Source organism: Sphaerodactylus townsendi, linkage group LG08 (genome assembly GCF_021028975.2).
Source record: "Sphaerodactylus townsendi isolate TG3544 linkage group LG08, MPM_Stown_v2.3, whole genome shotgun sequence".
Taxonomy (NCBI): domain Eukaryota; kingdom Metazoa; phylum Chordata; class Lepidosauria; order Squamata; family Sphaerodactylidae; genus Sphaerodactylus; species Sphaerodactylus townsendi.
Genome location: NC_059432.1, coordinates 34,500,429 through 34,520,375, shown reverse-complemented (window position 1 = coordinate 34,520,375; position 19,947 = coordinate 34,500,429). Strand labels below are relative to the sequence as shown.

General features: G+C 41.7%; 1 protein-coding gene across 2 annotated transcripts in view; it reads left to right on the top strand.

The window, feature by feature from the left end:
- Positions 1-6,337: 6,337 nt before the first annotated feature.
- The window catches only part of PANK1 (pantothenate kinase 1), a 44,232-nt gene continuing 30,622 nt past the window's right edge, over positions 6,338-19,947 (top strand). Inside the window, exon 1 of one of the 2 annotated variants that reach the window (XM_048506255.1) lies at positions 6,338-6,884. In XM_048506255.1, the coding sequence (XP_048362212.1) occupies positions 6,635-6,884 (250 nt within the window). In that variant the 5' untranslated portion in view covers positions 6,338-6,634. Of the gene's footprint in view, positions 6,885-7,581; positions 7,735-19,947 lie in introns of those variants that run through there. The other variant, XM_048506256.1, reaches the window with a different exon arrangement.

The following is a 19,947-nucleotide window of genomic DNA, read 5'->3' as shown; positions in this document are numbered from 1 at the left end:
GCAGCGGGTAACATATTCACATATTGAGTTGGATCCCACAGTAGCTGTTCACATGTTCAACAATCATTCCACAAACAGAAATACTACAATTACTTCTCACTGTCTACTTGCACTAAATGAAAATAGTTGAATCCTCTCTAGATTTTCCACATGTGCAAGACATATACAAGGTTTCTCATTTGATATAACGTCAAGACCAAATTAAAGCAAATCACATGAACACTCCATATGAACACTGTTTTGTTAAAAATCATTATGTAATACTGCAAGTACTGCAGAACTGGACAAAGTATATTATCCTCTCATGCATCGCTCAGATATTACCAGCATTTTCCTGATATAGGAAGCCTCCACATACATTAATGTTGTGAATCTCATAAGTGGTAGCGTGTTTTAATTACGTCATTTTTATATGCAATGATATCTAAAATTTTGGTATAAATATAAATCTACACATGTGCATTTTATATTTACATATTTAAAAATAATAATACTCTTTCAGTCTGCAGACCAGTTTCTATCTGTAGCTAGGAAAATCAGTCAGCAGAAGGCAAGCAAATATTTATAGCAGATGTATTGTCGAAGGCTTTCACGGCCGGATTCGACTGGTTGTAGTGGGTTTTCCAGGCTGTATGGCCATGGTCTGGTGGATCTTGTTCCTAGTGTTTCATCTGCATCTGTGGCTGGCATCTTCAGAGGTGTATCACAGAGGGAAGTCTGTTAGGGGAATGACTTACTTGTGCTGAATATCTCCCTGAATGGTCGGAAACAGGTAACCATGCAGAAACAAAGCAAACATGTAATCATGTTATAACCACCAATTATATCATGCTCCTTGAACATTTACAGGATCCATTTGCAGGCGCTGAAGCAGAAGTCCTCTCTGCATTAGGCAATTAGGCAATTAGATACAAAGCAGAACTATTGCATGCGATTACGCAACTCCCTGAGACCTTGTACTATCCTATCCTATTGGAAATGGTTCTTGTACCAACGGTATGTGTGTTCCACTATCATTTGTTTCACGTCAATGGGAATTTTACAAAGAAATTCCGTGCAGAAGTTTGCTCAACGTCTCTTACTCCCTATGCAATGCCCAGCAGGACCATAAGACAGCACATGTGCTTACATGAAAACATAACACAAAGAATCAAAGCATATACTTTCACTGCATCCTTTACATGATATATGTGATAAACAATAGTTCAGTATGTAAAATCAAACAAGCAGTAAATACATAATACAGTGGAACCTCAGTTTTCATTGCCTTCGGTTTTCATCGGTTTTGGTTTGCATCGATTTTTTCAGTGAAAAATTTGTCTCAGATTTCATCGATTTGCCTCAGTTTTCATCGATTTGCAGTAAGGCGCAGGGGTTTGTAGAGAAACATCACCCGGACAAGAGGGAAGCTGTTTGCAGGCCACAAGGCGATCTGCAACTTGTTTTAATGTTTCAATGTCTTCTGTCTTGCCCCATTTCAGACAAATCTTAAAGAGACATCAGAAACAGACCTCTTTGGACAGCTTTCTGGTGCGACATTGGTCCACTGGCTCTGAAGCTGGTCCTAGTGTTATTGTTTGTTACTGTTTTCAGCATTGAACACTATGTTTATTCACCAAAAAATGTGTTTTTGGTATGTTTTTTGGAGTGCCTAGAACGGATTAATTGGATTTGCCTCGGTTTTCATTGGTTTTGGTTTTCATCGATTTTTTTCGGACGGATTACCAACGAAAACCGAGGTTCCGCTGTATATACATTATCATGTTGAAATGGGATGTGCAGTGTTTTATGTAACCCCCCCAAATCCCAAACCTGTACAGAGATGGTTTTAGTTGTGAGAGACAGAAATTACTATAAAAACTAAATGTTTGTGTTAAGAACTTTCAAATCACTTCTGACTCATGGTGATGCCATGAATTATTGACCTCCAAAATGTCCTATCATTAACAGCCTTGGTCATGTCTTGCAAACTGAGGGTCAAAGCTTTCTTTATAAAGCCAATCCATTTCATGTTGGGTCTTCCTCTTTTCCTGCTGCCTTCAATTTTTCCTAGCCTTATTGCTTTTTCTCATTATGTGACCAAAATATAATAGCCTCAGTTTAGCTTCTAGGGAGAGTCCAGGCTTGATTTGATCTTGAAACCACTTATTTGTCTTTTTGGTGGTCCATAATATCTGTAACACTGTCTTCCAACATCACATTTCAAAAGAATCAACTTTCTTCCTGCCAACTTCATTGTCCAACTTTTACACCCACACATAGTAATAGGGAATGATCTTGGTCGCCAGTGACACATCCTTACACTTCAAAATCTTTTCCAGCTCTTTCATGGTTACACTTTAGCAGAGAGAATAGAACTTCTCTATCTTCTTCTTCTGCAATTATATAATCTGTTTGGTTTCTGTATTGGCTGGCCCAGTGATATCCATGTATATAATTGTCTATTTGGTTGCCTGAAACATTTGTTTGCAATGAACAAATTGTTATCTTCACAGAATTCTATGTGTCACTTTCCTGCTTCATTGTGTACTCTTATCCCAAACCTGCCAACAGTAGATGTTTCTGCTGTTTCCTGCTTTTGTGTACCAGTCACCTATAAAGAAGAGAAGAAGAAGAAGAGTTTGAATTTATATCCCCCCTTTCTCTCCTGTAGGAGACTCAAAGGGGCTTATAATCTCCTTTCCCTTCCCCGCTCACAACAAACATTCTATGAGGTGGGTGGGGCTGAGAGAGCTCAGAAGAACTGTGACTAGCACAGGATCACTCAGCTGGCATGTGTGGGAGTGCACAGGCTAACCTGAATTCCCCAGATAAGCCTCCACAGCTCAAGCGGCAGAGCGGGGGATCAAACCCAGTTTTCTCCAGATTAGAATGCACCTGCTCTTAACCACCGTGCCACTGTTTTTTATATTCCACCTTTCTCTACCTTTAAGGAGTCTCAAAACAGCTTACAATCACCCTCAATTCCTCTTCCCACAACCAACACTTTGTGAAGTTAGTGGGGCTGAGAGAGTTCTGAGAGAACTGGGAATAGCCCAAGGCCATCCAGCAGGCTTCATGTGTAGAAGTGAGAGAAACAAACCCAGTTCACCAGATAAGAGTCTGCTGCTTATGGGGAGGAGTACAGTGGTGGGGGATCAAACCAGATTAGAGTCCACTGCTTTTAACCACTAAGCTATGCTGGCTCTCTAGCATGATTATCAGCATATCTTCATTATGTATATGATCAGTGTCTTCCTGAACACTTGCATAAAAGCTTTCAATTTCTTCCTCACCAGCAACTGTACTTGGGGCATGAACTTCAATTATGGTTACATTGATAGGCTTTCCATGAATTCTTATTGATATTATTTTGTCAGAGGCGGATTCCGCATGGGCCAAAAATAGCGGTGTGAAAACGGTGTACAATGGTTTCAAATGGTGTAAAAATTTTCACACCGCTGTTTTTGGCTCATGCGGAATCCACCAGACATTACATTATTAGCCCCTGAGTGCCTGTGCTCCATTATTCATCTCCATTAGTCATTCACCGAGTAAAACGCTTGTCATTTTCTAGATGAAAATGTTCTAATCCAGTCCACTTGAGATCATTCACTCCCAGGACTACAAGGCTCTATTTCTCATTTTACAGCTTCAAGTTTATATTGATTGATACTTCATAACTTGGTAATGCCAAATCATAAATATGAATGCCCTGATATCCAGATATAAAGATTTATAGGAGAAACCCAGTGACTGGTCTGGAAGTGTCTGCTGCTATAGAGCTGCTGAAAGTAGTTTTCCATACGATAAGCAAACTGGATAGGAATCCCATGTAGGATCAGGAGATAGGTATAATAAAGATAAGGGAAAGGAATTCATAATTCTTGAAACCTTTACCTTAAGTATGGATTCCTGTGGCCATGAACAAAACACAGACCAAGTTTGCCATATGAAAAAATGGCACTAAGTAATTTTGGTTTTTTATTACAAAATTATATACAGAAAACTATGAAGAATCATATGCTACGTGTGTGAAATGACTGACTAGGGTTTTAGTACTTGAAAATACTCTAAGACTCTGAAAGCTGGACGAGCTTTCTGTGTGCACAGTCTATATACAGGCCAGTTTACCATCTAGGCTACCATCTACTGTGGCTCGCCTCCCTCCCTCTCCCCCAATTTCCCCTGGGAGAATTTTAATGAAAAATGGGGTTGGTCGGACGCCTTCCTATTATTATATTATTAGTATAGTGTTACCGCTGTTTTAAAGATTTTAATAACTTATTTATTGTATTTTAAGTCGTTGTACACCGCCCAGAGCCCCTAGGGGATGGGGTGGTATAAAAATGTAAACAATAAATAAATAAATAAATAAATAAATCAAAATGTATGACCAAAGTGTCTTCTGTACAAGAATGTTGCACTGTGTGAAGTGATCCTAATAGCAGTCTACTACTTCTGAGGATTGGTAAGAGGGTGAAACCCAGTAAAGCAGCAAATGTTAACTGTGTTGCTGCGTATCTGCCAGTGACAGAAGTAGGTCAAGGTTAGACAAAGAAGGGAAGAAGGGAAGCTGTACTTGCTTCACACCTCTGTATCAGGTGGTGGAAAACAAGCATAGAAGAAAACAAGGGGATCTGGACATAAGTTTCAGGATTAGGAACTGAGAACCTGTACCAATGACCAAACTAGATGGTGGTGAGATCACTTCTCTCAAAGGTAAATTAATTATCTCTGTCATCTTGAGAAGTGTAAGGAGGCATTTACTATATCTCAAATACAGATATATGAAGGATGGTTTGTAATTTAATATCCAGGAAAAAATGCATGGGGGCAGGAGAAGCAGGCCCATTGGCCCTGAGCCCGTATACATAGTAAAAAGTAGACTTCCACATAGATGCAGGTATATAAAGTTTTGACATACAACCAGCATTTCCTGACTGCATGGATACAGCTTATGCACATACATTTAAAATGCCAACCTAAGCAGTTACCCCTTCCTAATCCTGTTGACTTTCTAATGTCAGTGACTTCAACAATATTCTGAAGGATGTAATTCTGCTTAGGATGGTATTAATCATCCTTTGTTCCCATTATACTGAATGTGTGAAGTTATGGTGCCAGAAAGTGTGACCTTCTTCTTCCTGTGCATGTTTTTAAAACATTTTAAAAGAAATTAAAACATTATTACATAAATAAATAAAATAAAATATGTGCATGGTGAGTCTCCCCTGGCGTGTCACTTGTGAACACTCCTCATTGTGGTCATTGTGGTCACTTGGGACAGAGATATTTCTTTTTTGGAGAAGCGGACTAAGTAGAGACAAGAGAGCTTTTGCAAATGGATATATTTATATTTTTAATTTCCCATCATTTACTACTCAAAAAGGGGTATTGGCACAGATAGAGCTTCTCATGTTCAATTCCTGGTATCTTCTGTTTTTAAAAGGTTCAGGTTGGAAGGAATGTGAAAGATTTTTGCTTGAGACCCTAGACAGTTGCTCCCTGTCAGCTGGGTTGGATGTGACAGATCTTTTCCATCCCTGGTGTTGCCTTTCACAGTCTCAAGGCTAATTGCAAAGGCATATCTAGGGTGGGGCAAACCAGGGCTCATGGCCTGAGCGCTGCTTGAAGGGGCACTAGGCAACCTAGATTCCCCCCACCCCTGAAGACCTGCTTCCTTGAACTGTTCAAGAGCAGAATATGCAGTTCAAGGCTGGGTCTGGGTCCAGCTTTCAATTGCACATCCCACCCTCAAACTCCTACCCCCAATAAACATCCCATTTCCCATGAGAGTAGACATGTCAGGGATAAGCCTCGTTATCTACCAAGCATATGAAACCAAAAGAAGATCAAAGTAAGAATGTCCCATTACAGCAATGGTAACATTTAGCAGGCACATATATCTAAAGGCTGTTGCATTGACAGGAATGCATCTCAATCACCCAGATACAATCACTGCCCATATATTATGTAGCCATTACATGGAGTTAGGAATGCACCTCAATCAACTAGGTACCATCCCTAACAAGTAGATACTGGCTAGTTGTGTCAGGGGAGGATGCCTTGCTGGAGAAAGTAGCAGAAGAGACCCCGGGTATCAGAACCAGGACAGACCAATTGTCTGCATCAGTAAAAGGCAGCTTTATGTGTGAATGATAACAGTGACAAAATGTGATTTTCTTGAAATCGTCCTATGGGATATAGTGGAGTGTAGATGCGCCTCGACCATTACCACCTATTTTTCCAAACACTTGCCCCGCCTCGTGTGACCTGATCCCTTAATATCACTGGGCAGGATCATGACAGAAGGCGAGAGGGTGTTAGAGAGACTGGTTTGGGTCGCCCGTGTGACAGACGCCAACGCGCTCAGGAGAAGAGGCCGCCGCCTCAGGGGACCGTCGCCCCAGTTTCAGGAGGGAAGGAAGGCCGGAACCGCCGCCCCTTTCCCTCCTCCTGCGGCGGGGAGGACGCCTGCGCCGGCGCTGCCTCCAGTGGAGGGCGGAGGCGCATCCCAGGCGCAAAAAGGGAGCCGCCAAGGGGGGCACCATGAGCGGCGAGCGGTGAGTCTCCGCCTCGCCTGCCCGGCTCGTTGGCGCGCGGCGGGGGAAGAGGACAAAGGGCCTGCTGCGTCCGCCTCCTTGCCGCCGCCATGGGGGAAAGGCTCCGAGGCCAGCCCGGCGTTTCCTCGCCGGGGGACGCCGCCGCTGCCGCCGCCATCCCCGCCTGCTCCTTGCACAACGGGCTGCTGCACAACGGCTTCCATTCGCCGCCCAGCAATGGAGACTCAGCCTCCCTCCCGCTGCTCTTCCGCCAGGAGCTGCCCCTGCCCAGCCACGGCTCCCCAGCTAAGAAATGCAGGACGCGCCGGAGAATGGATTCGGGCAGGAAAAACAGGCCGCGTAAGTGAGGAATGCAGAGGGTCGCCCTTGGGGGAGGGTGGTGGTGGTGGTGGTGGTGTGCCGTGGCGTTGCATTACAGGCATGCCGAAAGACTGGAGCGGCTATGCTAGGAAATTGCGCTGCTCTTTTGCTGCTCCCATGGAAGCCATGTCCCGGCTCCCTCTTAGTGGCAAGGGGGTAGGGGGTAGAAACCGCCTTGTGCATGAGGCGGGGATGCAGGTAATCTAGTTTAGCCATGGCCGCTTAAGCCACCACGCTCCTATTTAGGACCCGGGTCTTGAGCGGCCATGGCTTCGTTGCTAAACTAGATGACAAGATCCCTTAATTATAAGAGAGAACGCAATAGAAAGAATGAAGCAAAACCCGAGAGCATCTTGAAGATTTCATTGATAGAGATTTGCCCACTAAGGAAAGCGATTGACCATTCCTCCATATTTTGCTCCGAGCCTGAAAGGACCCTCCTTCGCTCCTCCACCGATTTGGCGGTGCACGACCGCCCTAAATGCTCCACCGCACGACAATCGGTTCATTAAATATTGTCCCGGGTCAGCCAATCAGGGCTCTCCATCTGGGATCACACCCACTGATACCACGTAGGCTGGTCCCGCCGTTGGCCAATGAGGAGGCTGGGAGGGAGTGGGTTTGTCTTGGTTTCTGCACCGCTGGATGCAGGAGGCGAAAATGAGAGATTTCTCAATTTTATGGCCTACATAAATGTGACCTTGTTAAAAGCAGAGAGCGGCTGTTGGGAATGTGAAAGTCGTCCAGGCTGGGGTTGCCTCTGCCAAAGAAACCTGCTTTGGGGTCTTTTCAAAACTCAAAATGAAACTCATAATTGATGAGAAACACTGTAAGTAAATGGCATTGGCAGCTAAATTGAAGATTGTTTTAATCTTGTTTTAATCTGTTTTAATCTAGTAGTACAGTGTCTTTCCTTCCTTCTCTCGCTTTCTTTAATCAAATTTGCAAGATTGTCTGTGGAATTGAGAGAGTTTGATGCAGCATCTGATCTCAAATTGGTTAACATGTGCTTTTGAATAGAAGGCAGTTGTGAGTATCTCCCATATCTCAGTTTATCTGTGAAACCTGAATTTAACTTCTATTTCATCTGAACAAGTTCAAAAGATAGTATTGTCCATCTGATCAGCACAAACCAGCTTACCCTGACAGCATGATGTAGTCAGAAATGCATAGCATTTAATAAGTTTTGTGAGCATGTACAGTGTCTCTGAAATAATTGTAATAATAAGATGTACTTCTTGATCCTAACTTAATTTGTTTGGCAACCTTTCTGGACAAAGTGCTGAGTTAGCTAATGCTTCTGGCATGCATGCCCATGGGGGGAAAATACATAGAGTGTATTTTTATTATGTTTATTACTAAGTATTGAAGCTGTGCATGATAAAATTAAGCCAATATGAAAGTTTCGAAGGGCTCACAAGTCTATAGTTAAGAGAGGATACACTGGTTTATACACCAGAGCTGGGAATTGCACATTCACTTTGAAGTGCCTATATGCTGTACAGGTCCTCCGTTCAAAATCCTGTATTTATTATGACTACCAACTTAAAGATTCAGACTGCGGGTGTTAAAGGTGCATGTTTTGCCATTAATTATCGTGGCAGCAGAATTGCACGCATGATTTGTGATGCAAGACTTAATTGTGAAATTAGTGGGCTTTAATTGCATTGATGTCAGAAGCAAGGCCTGCCTTACAGAAGCACCTCATGCAACCTTTTTGTGAGCTTTGACGGAATTGTCCAAGGTAGACTTCAACTTGTTTATTCAGCAGTAAATCCCATTGAGCTGAATTAGATATATACATTATTAAGCATCTTTCAGGTTGTAAACTGAGAAGGCAGGATTTTGAAAGGTGGAGATAATTGTGAAATAGGTGGAGTAAGGTTGGGTTTACAATCCTGCAGGTACATTCAGTTGCAAAAATAGTCTTTTATTTGTTGTGATGCTGGTAGCTATGTGTTGGGAGCATTTTTTTTGTTGCTCTGTCAGTTCTTTGGTAGTAGTAAAAATAGAATATAATTTGTCTTATTAACTGGATTACATTGTTGCTTGCCTGCAGTTAATAGCTTATTCCTTTTGTAAGATTTAGGTTTTTTTTTAAGGTATACTATTTCTAACAAAACCAGTAGTTATGTAGAGAGCTGTCATGCAACTTCTGCTGGCTCAACATGTAGTCTTAAAACCTATTATCAGATATCAAAGCTGAAGGGAGAACTTTTGCTTGTTTTGTCAAAATTGCTGGTAGTATTGTAAATAGAAGTAGATGAGTTTGGAGTTATGTCCTGCTTTTCTCAACTGTAAGGTGTCTCAGTGCAGCTTACAAACTCTTTCCCTTCTTCTCACCCCAATAGATATTGTGAGGTAGGTGGGGCTGAGAGAGTCCTGACAGAACTGTTACTGGCCCAAGTTCACCCAGCAGGCTTCATGTGTGGGAGCGGGGAAACAAATCCATTTCACCAGATAAAAGTCTGTCACTTATGTGGAGTAGTGAGAAATCATACTCTGTTCTTCAGATTGGAGTCAACCTGCTCTTAACCACTGCACCATGCTGCCTCTGAGCAATGGCAGAAGACAAAAACGCATGACTGACCTCTGTACTATTTTGTCACTTCTGGATACAACCTGGAAGTGACAATGGGTAGCTCTATGAATCACCAGAAATTCTGTGGTTTTATCATAGTGTTTCTGAACATTCTTAGAGATATCCATTGCCATTTGCTGGTTGTACCCAGAAGTTACACAGTGATGTCCTACCCCCCCAAAGCTTCCACTGGTCTGGCCTTGGAACCCTATCTGCTGTTGATTCACCCAGACTGGAAGACATTTTGGGGGAACTGAGTTGGCAAAGTACTTTCCCAAAACACTTTTTAAAACATTCTGAAAATGTTTTATTTATGCTGTGTGTAAAGCACCAATGTACAAATAAATTGAACTGAATCTATATGATTCTGTGAATTCTTTATAAGAACAAAGGAGGAACCACACTTATGCACATCCTAAGAAAAGAGAAGTGTTTGGATTTATACTCCGCCTTTCTCCTCTGTGAGGAATCTCTAAGTGGCTTACAAACCCGTTCCCTTCCTGTCCCTCAACAAGCACCTTGTGAGATAGATGGGGCTCACAGAGTTCTGAAGAACTGTGTCTAGCCCAAAGTCACCCAGCAGGCTTTATATGTTGGAGCAGGAAAACACATCCAGTTCACTAGATTGGAGTCTGCTGCTCATGGGGAGGAGTGGGGAGTCAAATGTGGCTCTCTAGATTAGAGAGTACCACTCTTAACCACTGTACCATCCTGGTGTATATACAATGTCATTCTAAACAGAGTGATACCTTTCTAAACCCACTGACTTTAGTGCACTTACAAGAGTGTAACTTTACCTAGGATGGCATTGCTAGTAGTTCGTGTGAAATGGATGTGAGGAGACTTGATCCATGCGTCTTTGTTGATATTGTTAATCCCAGTCTGCATTTGAATATCAGGAGTTTATTTTTTAAATAATTATTTGGTTTACACCAGGTGTCTCTAGCCTATGACCTTCCAGATGTCCATGGACTACAATTCCCATCAGCCGCTGCCAGCATGGCCATTGGCAGAGCTCATGGGAATCATAAATAATTATGGGTTTACATAAATAATTTGAAAGCATTTTGATTTCACACAGTCCTTTTAAAATAAGGAAATAAGCATTTAAACCATTACATCCTTTAAAAAAAAGACTAAGAAGGAATAATATCAAAGAGATTCCAAGATCCATGAACTTGGAATGGGGACTGTGCTGTATAGGAACATCCTTTCTGTCATTATTTGTACACCTCTGCTGTTTTCTACCTGTTGAGGAATAAAACAAAGATATGCATAAAAATGAAATAAGGAAGATGTGCAGTGATAAACAATTCCATCTTTCCGGTTTGACATGACAGTCAACATGAGCCTCTGAAGAAGCTTGCTCATTATGCATGTTAAAAATGTCTCCTTGCAAGGTGCATGAGCTGACTGTATGAAGGCAGCGTGTTCCTGAAAGATCCCAGTTAAGTCAGGGTATTGCAAGCCTTGAAACTGTCATTGTTCTTCTCTGATCATACATTCCCTGCGTGGCACAAAATTGCCACAACTTTTTATTGCAAGAAACAAATTAGCCAAGTTATGATGCCAAACCGTACACATGCATCATAATTCTAATAAGGGCATGGCAGTCAGAATGTGTGGAAACAAAGACCTCTGAAGTAATTCCAGCTCATGCCAAGGCATGTTGAAGAAGCTCAAGGATATCAGTGTACGTACCCTTATTGTTGGCTTTACAAATTTGACTTTGGGATCTCTGAGGTGGGTTACATATGTTTACCCAAATCATAAACAAATTAATTAGGATCGGTTTCACATTTAGAATTCTTTTTGAAGTCATCCGTTAAGTCTCATAAACACCTATACACTTTGCTAGAGAAGGTATTTGTTTTTTCTGTGCTTTCACAATAAATAGAACAGTCCGGGCGGGGGGGGGGGGCTTGTGAGGTAGGAGGAGTCTCATTCTACCTGGATCCTTGCCAATCCTCCTGTTCTGCAGATTCCTGGAGAACATTTCTAACTTTGCTTTGACACTGATACGAGAGAGAGAGAGAGTGCTTCTGGTTTAAGATACATTGCTACAAGCTCAAAGAAATATTTTGCTGATGAAGTAGCAACAAAAATGTGAATCTACCGCTGAACACGTTCCTTCTTCTCCACTGTAGCCAAAGAATCTCAGGACTACAGCTTTAGAATAACTGCTTGGGACCTTGGACACTGAGTTTATCCCGGACATTGGCTTGAGCGTTCTTTATGGAATTGTTCCCAGTGTACTCATGTAGAGATTCTCTGACGTTGTGTTGGATATTGTACATTGAGAACTTATAAGTTGTGTAGTATTATATGTTGTACTATATTGCACTTTAATTATTAAGTTTCATGATTCACAGCTGTGCTTGCTATGAGTAGATTGTCATTCCACTCAGGGGACTGTCACTCCAGTCTCAGAGCAGTCTATCTGGGCCCAGAGATGTTTATTGGAAATCTGTTCTGCGTTTTCATTACAACTTTTTTTTGCTGTAATGCAGAGTCAATCCCATTGGTATTCATAAGATCACCTCCCACACTAGGTGGCTGTTCATTACCAACTTGACCATCCCAGCACTAAACATCTACAATTTAAATAGGTTTGGTAGTAACTTTGCATTGCACCTTAGTTGTATTTTAATGTGAAAACATATATTAAATAACTATGTTTCCCTGCAAAAACTATACAGCCACTGTACTGTTGAAGAAGGGATTCACAGGTACTTCTTGAGACTATGCAAAGGATTTGTTGAAAAACAAGAATTCTAATCTTAAGACTTAATCTTAATAATTTTGTTTTGGCTTTGTACACTAGTAAAGCAGGTCCGGAAACCAAGTTCTTAATTATCAAATGGGCCATATTTATTCAAGCATGGAGTGCTGGACTTGAACCTTTTCCTCTAAGGCTGTTTTGGGAATTGTAGTATGTGGATTCATTTCTTGCTGACTGTACCTTGCCAGTCACAGCAAACACTTCTCGTAGACCTTTCTGGAAACTGAAAGGCAGAACTCACAAGTCACTGGGTGTGAGTATTTAATAAATATCTAAGGGAAGATCAATCTGAATTAGTTACAGTTTTGGAGCTGCTGTTCAGCACACAAAAGACAAAACTTGGTTGTTTTTTTCTATTGCTTTTTTAAAAAATATATCTCTCACTCAGGAAGGTGGTGCTTATTTATTTATTTATGCTCAATTTTATAAGCTGCCTAGAAATTTTGCATCTCCAGAGAGCAGTGGTCCTCAACCTTTCTAATGCCATGACCTTTTAATACAGTTCTTCATGTTGTGGTGACCCCCAAGCCTAACATTTATCCATTTTACAGATGGAGAACACTGATGCAGAGAGTCTTAGGCGACCCCTGTGAAAGGGTCATTCAACCCCCAAAGTGGTCGCGACCTGCAGGTTGAGAACCACTGCCCTAGAGAGAAGAATTAGTGAACAAAATCAGTGTACAAAATTCAATTCAAGGTTCTGGAGTTAATCCATAAAGTCTATTGTGTCCAGCATACTTCCATCAGTTTGTTCAACCATGATTTTTGCAATCAACCAAAATCAGTGGCTCAGTTATTGCATCTGAATGCCAAATCTGTCTTCATTCTTTCCCCGGTTTTGTAATTCTCCTTCCCTAGAGACTTACTTTAGTCTGGGCATCTTTCAGAAATCGCATGTGACCTGCTTTTATTCAAGCTGATTTGTAGTTCTGTACTAAGCAGAGTTACCATATATACTTGCATATAAGTCAATTTTCAGCACATTTTGTGTGCTGAAGAAGCCCCCCTTGACTTATATGCGAGTCAGGTGTATTTAAAAAAATATTTTAGGGTTTTTACTTTGTCGGCCGCCAGGGGGTGCAGTTTTTAGGCTAGCAGCACCAAAATTTCAGGGATTTTTCAAGGGACTCTCCTGATGATACCACCCAAGTTTGGTAAAGTTTGATTCAGGGGGTCCCAAGGTTGTGGACCCCCAAAGGAGGTGCCCCCATCCCCCATTGTTTCCAATGAGAGCTAATAGTAGATGGGGCTACATTTTGAGGGTCCTTAACTTTGGACCCCTTGAACCAAACTTCACCAAACCTGGATGCTATCATCAGGAGGGTCTCCTAAATATACTCTGAAATGTTGGTACTGCTAACATAAACATTCCTCCCCTGACCAAAAATCCAGTTTTGAAGGATTTTAACTCTTCTGTTTTAGCTTGGTTGCTGGTTGAGCTTTTAAAGTTATTGTTGAGACCATATTGTTTTTGTTGACCCTCTTTTCCACTTACAGAGCCAGTTTACTGTTTTTCTTTGAAATAAATATTCAAAAACATTTAACCTACTGATACCTCAATGAATGTAATTTTATTGGTATCTTTTTATTTTTGAAATTTACCAGTACTTTCTGCATTTCCCACCCTCGACTTATACGTGAGTCAATAAGTTTCCCCAGTTTTTTGTGGTAAAATTAGGTGCCTCAACTTATATGTGGGTCGACTTATACGCAAGTATATACGGTACTTCCTTCTAAGCTCAGGGGTTCAAAGGACTTAAAAGGAGGTAACACTGTTTAGGATGGCACAGTTGGATGGCCAGTAATGAACAGGGAAATTGGGAGGAATAACTGATGTGTTATCTGGTCCAGGCCCTTGGGAAGCAATGGGTTATAAGACTAATCACATAATTCCTCATCTAAGAATACATTTGGGGGAAAAAAGACCATGTTTAATTATAGTGGGAATCGTGTAGGGCAGTGATGGCGAACCTATGGCATGGGTGCCAGAGGTGGCACTCAGAGCCCTCTCTGTGAGCACATGCACACAGAGTTCATCATGTGGGGGGCGGAAAATCACACACACCCCACACACATCTAGACTGACCTGGGCCACTGAGCACAATGTGCGTGCACCGCGGTGAGCAGGGAGGACTCAGCTGGCGGACCTGGTACCTGTGCTCCGGGTGGCTGCTGCCTGGGGGGGGGGGCGCACAGAGGAGGCAGAGATGCTAGAGAGGCACAGAGCAATGCGCGTGGGACTTGCTGGAGGCTAGAGCAGGCTGACCCCTGCTCAAGCGGGTGGGGCGGAGGAAGAGGGAGCCAACCATTTTTTTCTAAACTAAAACCTCAGCATTCAGGTTCAAATTCAAATTCTTTATTGCAGTCAAAGACCAGCACATAATAATACAAACTGAGAAGTGCACTTATACACAGTCGGTGACCGTTTACTAAAAGGTCAACTCACGAAGCATTCAGGTTAAATTGCCGGGTTGGTACTTTATGATAAATAAGTGGGGTTTGGGTTGCAATTTGGGCACTCAGTCTCAAAAAGGTTCGCCATCACTGGTGTAGGGCTTGGTTGACTCATATCTATATATCAGTGGTGTGAGCCATCATTGATCACAAACAGAATTATCATTCTGTCACATAGTACTGGGCTTGGTTCTTGTATGCTGCTGAAAGTTGTCAGAGGTTAAGAAATCAAGCAGTATCCTGAGTGTGTGAAGCAGCAATTATCGACTGTTTGCCAAATTGGTAAATAGTATCCTAAGCATATTGAAGCAACTTTATCCTCCACGCTCCTCAGAGGCATGTGCTGCTTCTCAGGTGTGGTTTATGAAGTCCCAGTTTGGGTTGTGTAGGAGTTCGCTTGCAACTGCGTTGGAGATAATGTTATGTAATAGTTAATTGCAGTGCAATCACTAGTGCATTTCCCCCCTTTTATATGAAGCAATTCAAATTTTAAGTAACATACAGCCTTGTTTTTCTGTACCATGCCCGTATAAACACATGGGCTATGCTCCAAACGGATATATAAATAAACAAAACTGTGGCTCTGCAGGAGAGATGCTTCAGTGAAACTGACTTCAAAGAATTCTTCAGCAGGCCAAAATTCTTCCTGTGCTGTATGAGCAAGATCTCCCCCTTGAAGTCCGCATTAATTGATTCCAGGTCCAGCAATTTCTGGTTATCTGTGCACTGAAGTGAATTAGAGTCCCCTGTCCAAAACTGACTTTGTATTCTTAACTGTTCCTATTGAAATGCAGGCAGCTCTTACTGTATAATAATTCTGGATAGCCATTTGGACCTGTCCAGTTTAGAATGATATGTGCTTGGAAACTGTGTTAAAGGTACTCTTGCATTATCCATAAATGAACCTTCCCCTAGATAGTTCAGTTGCTGACATATGTCAGGTTATCTGATCTTTGTAATCTTTTAGATACCTTCTGTTTGCTTGGACCTAGTGCTAGGTAGCTTACCATAATGCCTGGGCTGTAAATAAATTTAGCAATGTAATTTTTGGATAATTGGCAGCATCACAGTTTGAAACAATCTTTGATGACTAAACCCTTTGTGGCTCACAGGGTGTTTGTTGTGAGGGGGGAAGGGAAAGGAGTTTGTAAGCCCCTTTCTCCCTTACAGGAGAGGAAGGGGGGATATAAATCTTTTCTTCTTCTTTTTCTTCTTCAGTTTGCAGCTGTAGATCACATAGTAGATATGCCTCTGGCCTTTGTATCATAAAAGTTGTTAAACATTTGTGGTTTCAGGATAAGATTCTAGAGGCTCTTCTAGAAAGGGATGAACTTGACTTCCTGTCCTAAGTAACTGAAGATTTGGTGGCTTTTTGTATGAACTTTTAACATTACACTTTATGTGTGGGGGGAGGGTTTTTTTTAAAAAAAATACAGCTTTCCTAAAACCGAATCTGTGTGTGTGTATGCACGTGCAACTGGAAATAGAAATGGGAAAAATAATGAAGGCTGATGTTTCCTATGATTTGCTTCATTGCGGTGTTTATATTTTTTTTCTAGGTCATTGCTAATAAGTCCTTGACAGTCTACAAGATAGATATGGTTGTAATGATAATTCTGGAAAAACAGGTGTATTAATCTGTTGCAACAAAACAAAAGAGAAATATTGTGGCACCTTAAAAGACTTAGCAACATTTATTCGAGCATGAACTTCTGTGAATCAGAGATCGCTTTGTCTGAGGTTACGAACAGGGATCTAAAGAAGTAATCTCTGCCTCAAGGAAGCTCATGCTGGGTTAAGTGTTGTTAGTCTTCAAGGTGCTCTTGGTCTTCTGTGTTACTATTGTAATGAGAAATCAATAGTTGGTGGTGGAAAGTGCTGTCAAGTCACAGATGACTTATGGTGACCCCTGGTGGGGTGTTTGAGGCAAGAGATGTTCAGAGGTGGTTTGCCATTGCCTGCTTCTGTGTGGGCTGAGAGAGTTTTGAGAGAACTGTGACTGGCCCGTAGGCTTCATGTGGAGTTGGAATTCAAACACGGGTCTCCAGATATCATTACACCTGCTGGCTCTCCATCAATAGTTGCAGTATGCTAATTTCTGGATTGCCCTGTGGACAGTAATATACGTGTAACATGTTTTGAAAGATCCCTGTAAATAATTCCTAAACATTAGATATAAATTTAGTTGAAATTTTAATTTTGGAATTATTAATAAACAGCTAATCACTGATTAAGATTCAGTGCCAAAATGTAACCTGGTCTCCCATTCTACTATTGCATTTTCCTGTTTAGAAGTTTTGAGCAATTATTTTATAAATGTTATGGTATTTTTGTGTTGTTTATACTGGCACTATTAGAGATTTGGTATTTTAACTCTGTTCAATCTTTTTGCTTTTTTGGGGAATTTAAAGCAATAGTAGACTGCAAAGCTGATGCTTCCTATAAGCATAAGCATTTTATTGTCATTGTGCACGCACAACGAAATTTACAGCAGCATTCCTCGATGCACACAATTTCAGACTCATACATCATACTCATACAATTTCATACAATACATCATACTCATACAATTTCAGACTCATACCCCATCCTCACTTTCCCCTTCCTGCACCCATCCCTACACAGCCCCAAACACATCAACACGAAGCCACGGAGTTTAGCATAGCCACAACTCTAGAGTAGAAGCTGTCTCTAAGCCTCTTTGTCCTAGATTTGATAGTCCTGTATAGCCTACCAGATGGTAGCAATTCAAAAAGAGAGTGTGCTGGATGAGACGGGTCCCTCAGAATATTTTGGGCTTTTTTTAGGCTTCGGGAATTATAGAGTTCTTCCAAGGAGGAGAGAGGGCAGCCGATAATCCTTTGTGCAGTAGTGATCACCCTTTGGAGCGCCTTCCTATCTGCCACTGTGCAACTGGAGAACCATACACAGATGCAGTAGGTTAAGACACTCTCTATAGCACAGCGGTAAAAGGACACCAGGAGTTTTCCATCCAGTTGTTGCTTCCTTAAAAGTCTCAGGTAGTACAGTCTTTGCTGGGCCTTCTTAACCACCGCGGCAGTCTGTATGCCCCAGGTTAAGTCCTCTTTAATCATAACGCCCAGAAATTTAAAACTAGCCACCCGCTCTACTTGATCTCCATTTATAGTCAAGGGCTGAATTTCTGAACTATTCCTTCTATAGTCCACTATAAGCTCCTTTGTCTTGTTAGTATTAAGAACCAGGTTATTTTCCCTGCACCATGAGAGCAGTCGGTAGCCAGGTTATTTTCCCTGCACCATGAGAGCAGTCCGATAGGCAGACTCATCCCCTCCAGAGATGAGCCCCACCACCGTTGTGTCATTGGCGAATTTGATAATGGTGTTACTATGATAGACAGGAGTACAATCATATGTATAAAGGGAGAACAATAAAGGACTCAACACACAGCCCTGTGGCGTTCCCATATTTAGAGTAAGAACTGAGGAAACCCGATTTCCCAGTCTAACCCTCTGGGAACGTCCTTGGGTTGCCTTGTTTAATTTTGCTGTCTGCTGTACTTTAAATGCTGAATGCTCAAGTGTGCACAGTCAAGTAGTATACTATCATTTTTTTTCAGAAATTATAGAAATTACAGAAAGTCTTCCTTACCAGACAGACAACGCTGGTGACTGCTCTGTTATTGGGCATATGCTATGTACTACACAGGCCTTGTACTTGCAAGAAGGGTGGAATTCTTGTACTTCTGACAAGGTCACCTCCTTTGTACTGATGTTAAATCCTCAGCATTGAACACTTAAAACAAGGAAATTCCTCAGAAGTGAAAATAAGCCTGAACAGTTCTGGACAGAGTTCCTTAGAATGCAGTTTAAAACACACACACAGTGCAATCTTAAGCAAAATTACATTTTTCTAAGTCTGTTGAAGGCAGTGGAGTTAGAAGGGCATAACTTGGTTGAGAATGTGCCCTGTAAATCTTCTCTGTAACTATGCTGGCTTCAGCTGTCAATCACTCAGAGGAAAATATCTTTAAACATCAAGATCAGCTAACATACCATGCACCAGCCAGGCAATGGGTGCATGTGATGTGTGTCAATATACATAGCATTTATCAGTAGCATTTATCTGTTTCTTGTTTGTGTCTTGTAATTTCTTTGCTGCCCTTGTGTTGATTGTAAAGGTTCTGCACGCTTGATGGTTTGGCTATGTAATTTTCTCACCACAGTTCAAAATCTCTTTTGTGTTGGATTAGTGGCTTCAGGTAACACAGCGATCAGTGAAATCTAGCACTTCAAAAAAAAACAGAACTGACTTTTTAATGATAAGGTTAGCAGGCCAGTTGATAGATGCTTCAGTTGACAGCCTGCGAGTTCCATGGCCTCATCTTATTCTTAAAGTCTGAGTGTAGATGTCCTATTTGTGCAATGTATAAGTGATGTAATGTCACTGGAACCAAAGATGATGATTGGGGAAGTTCATTTTTAGCCCTCACATCCTGTCACCTGAAAGTCTGATGTGTGCAGTTGGGTGTTTTTGTTTATTTTTTCCAATGTCCTGTATTTTCCCAATCTTTCCTCTCTTAATAAACAGAGGGCGTGGTGGTGGGAGAGGAATACTGAAGTACCAGTGTGGTCATTTCCTCTACCATCATCCAAATTATGCAGACGGATATCTCAACTGTCGCTATGGATTTCTACAGATTAGAATCTTTCTGGAAATTTTATTGGCTTTTGTTGAGCAATCTCAATTATGTGGTGTCCCTGATTTACGGTTGACATGTTGACTTTGGCAAATGTTGATTGCCAAAGGATCTCTTCCATATGGTGCAAGTTGGCTGCACTTCCTGCAGCATTTTCAAATGGTTAGGTAGATAAAGCAGTGCAGGAAGGTGAATTTGTAGCTGTTTAGGCAAAGCTTACAGTTAGAGTTCTCTGTTAACCTAAAAACTAGGATTGGTGTAAATCTGTAATGAGATTCATGGACCAACCCAAAGTTGCTGGGTGGGTGGGGAGAGCACTATTTTGACGCTGCTCCACCCGTTCCAAAGGGCTTTCCCACAGCATGAGAAGTAAAATAAAATTTAAAAAAACCTCACCTGAAACTCTTTGATAGAAAGAATAGAGATACACCACGAAAACGGGACGAGAAGTACGAGATGACGGCATGAGGTACTCGGCTTCCTTTGAGCTTCATGTTTCTTGCCTCCCCTGCGTTCCTCGCCCTCTTTTTGGCAATGACTTTCGCTC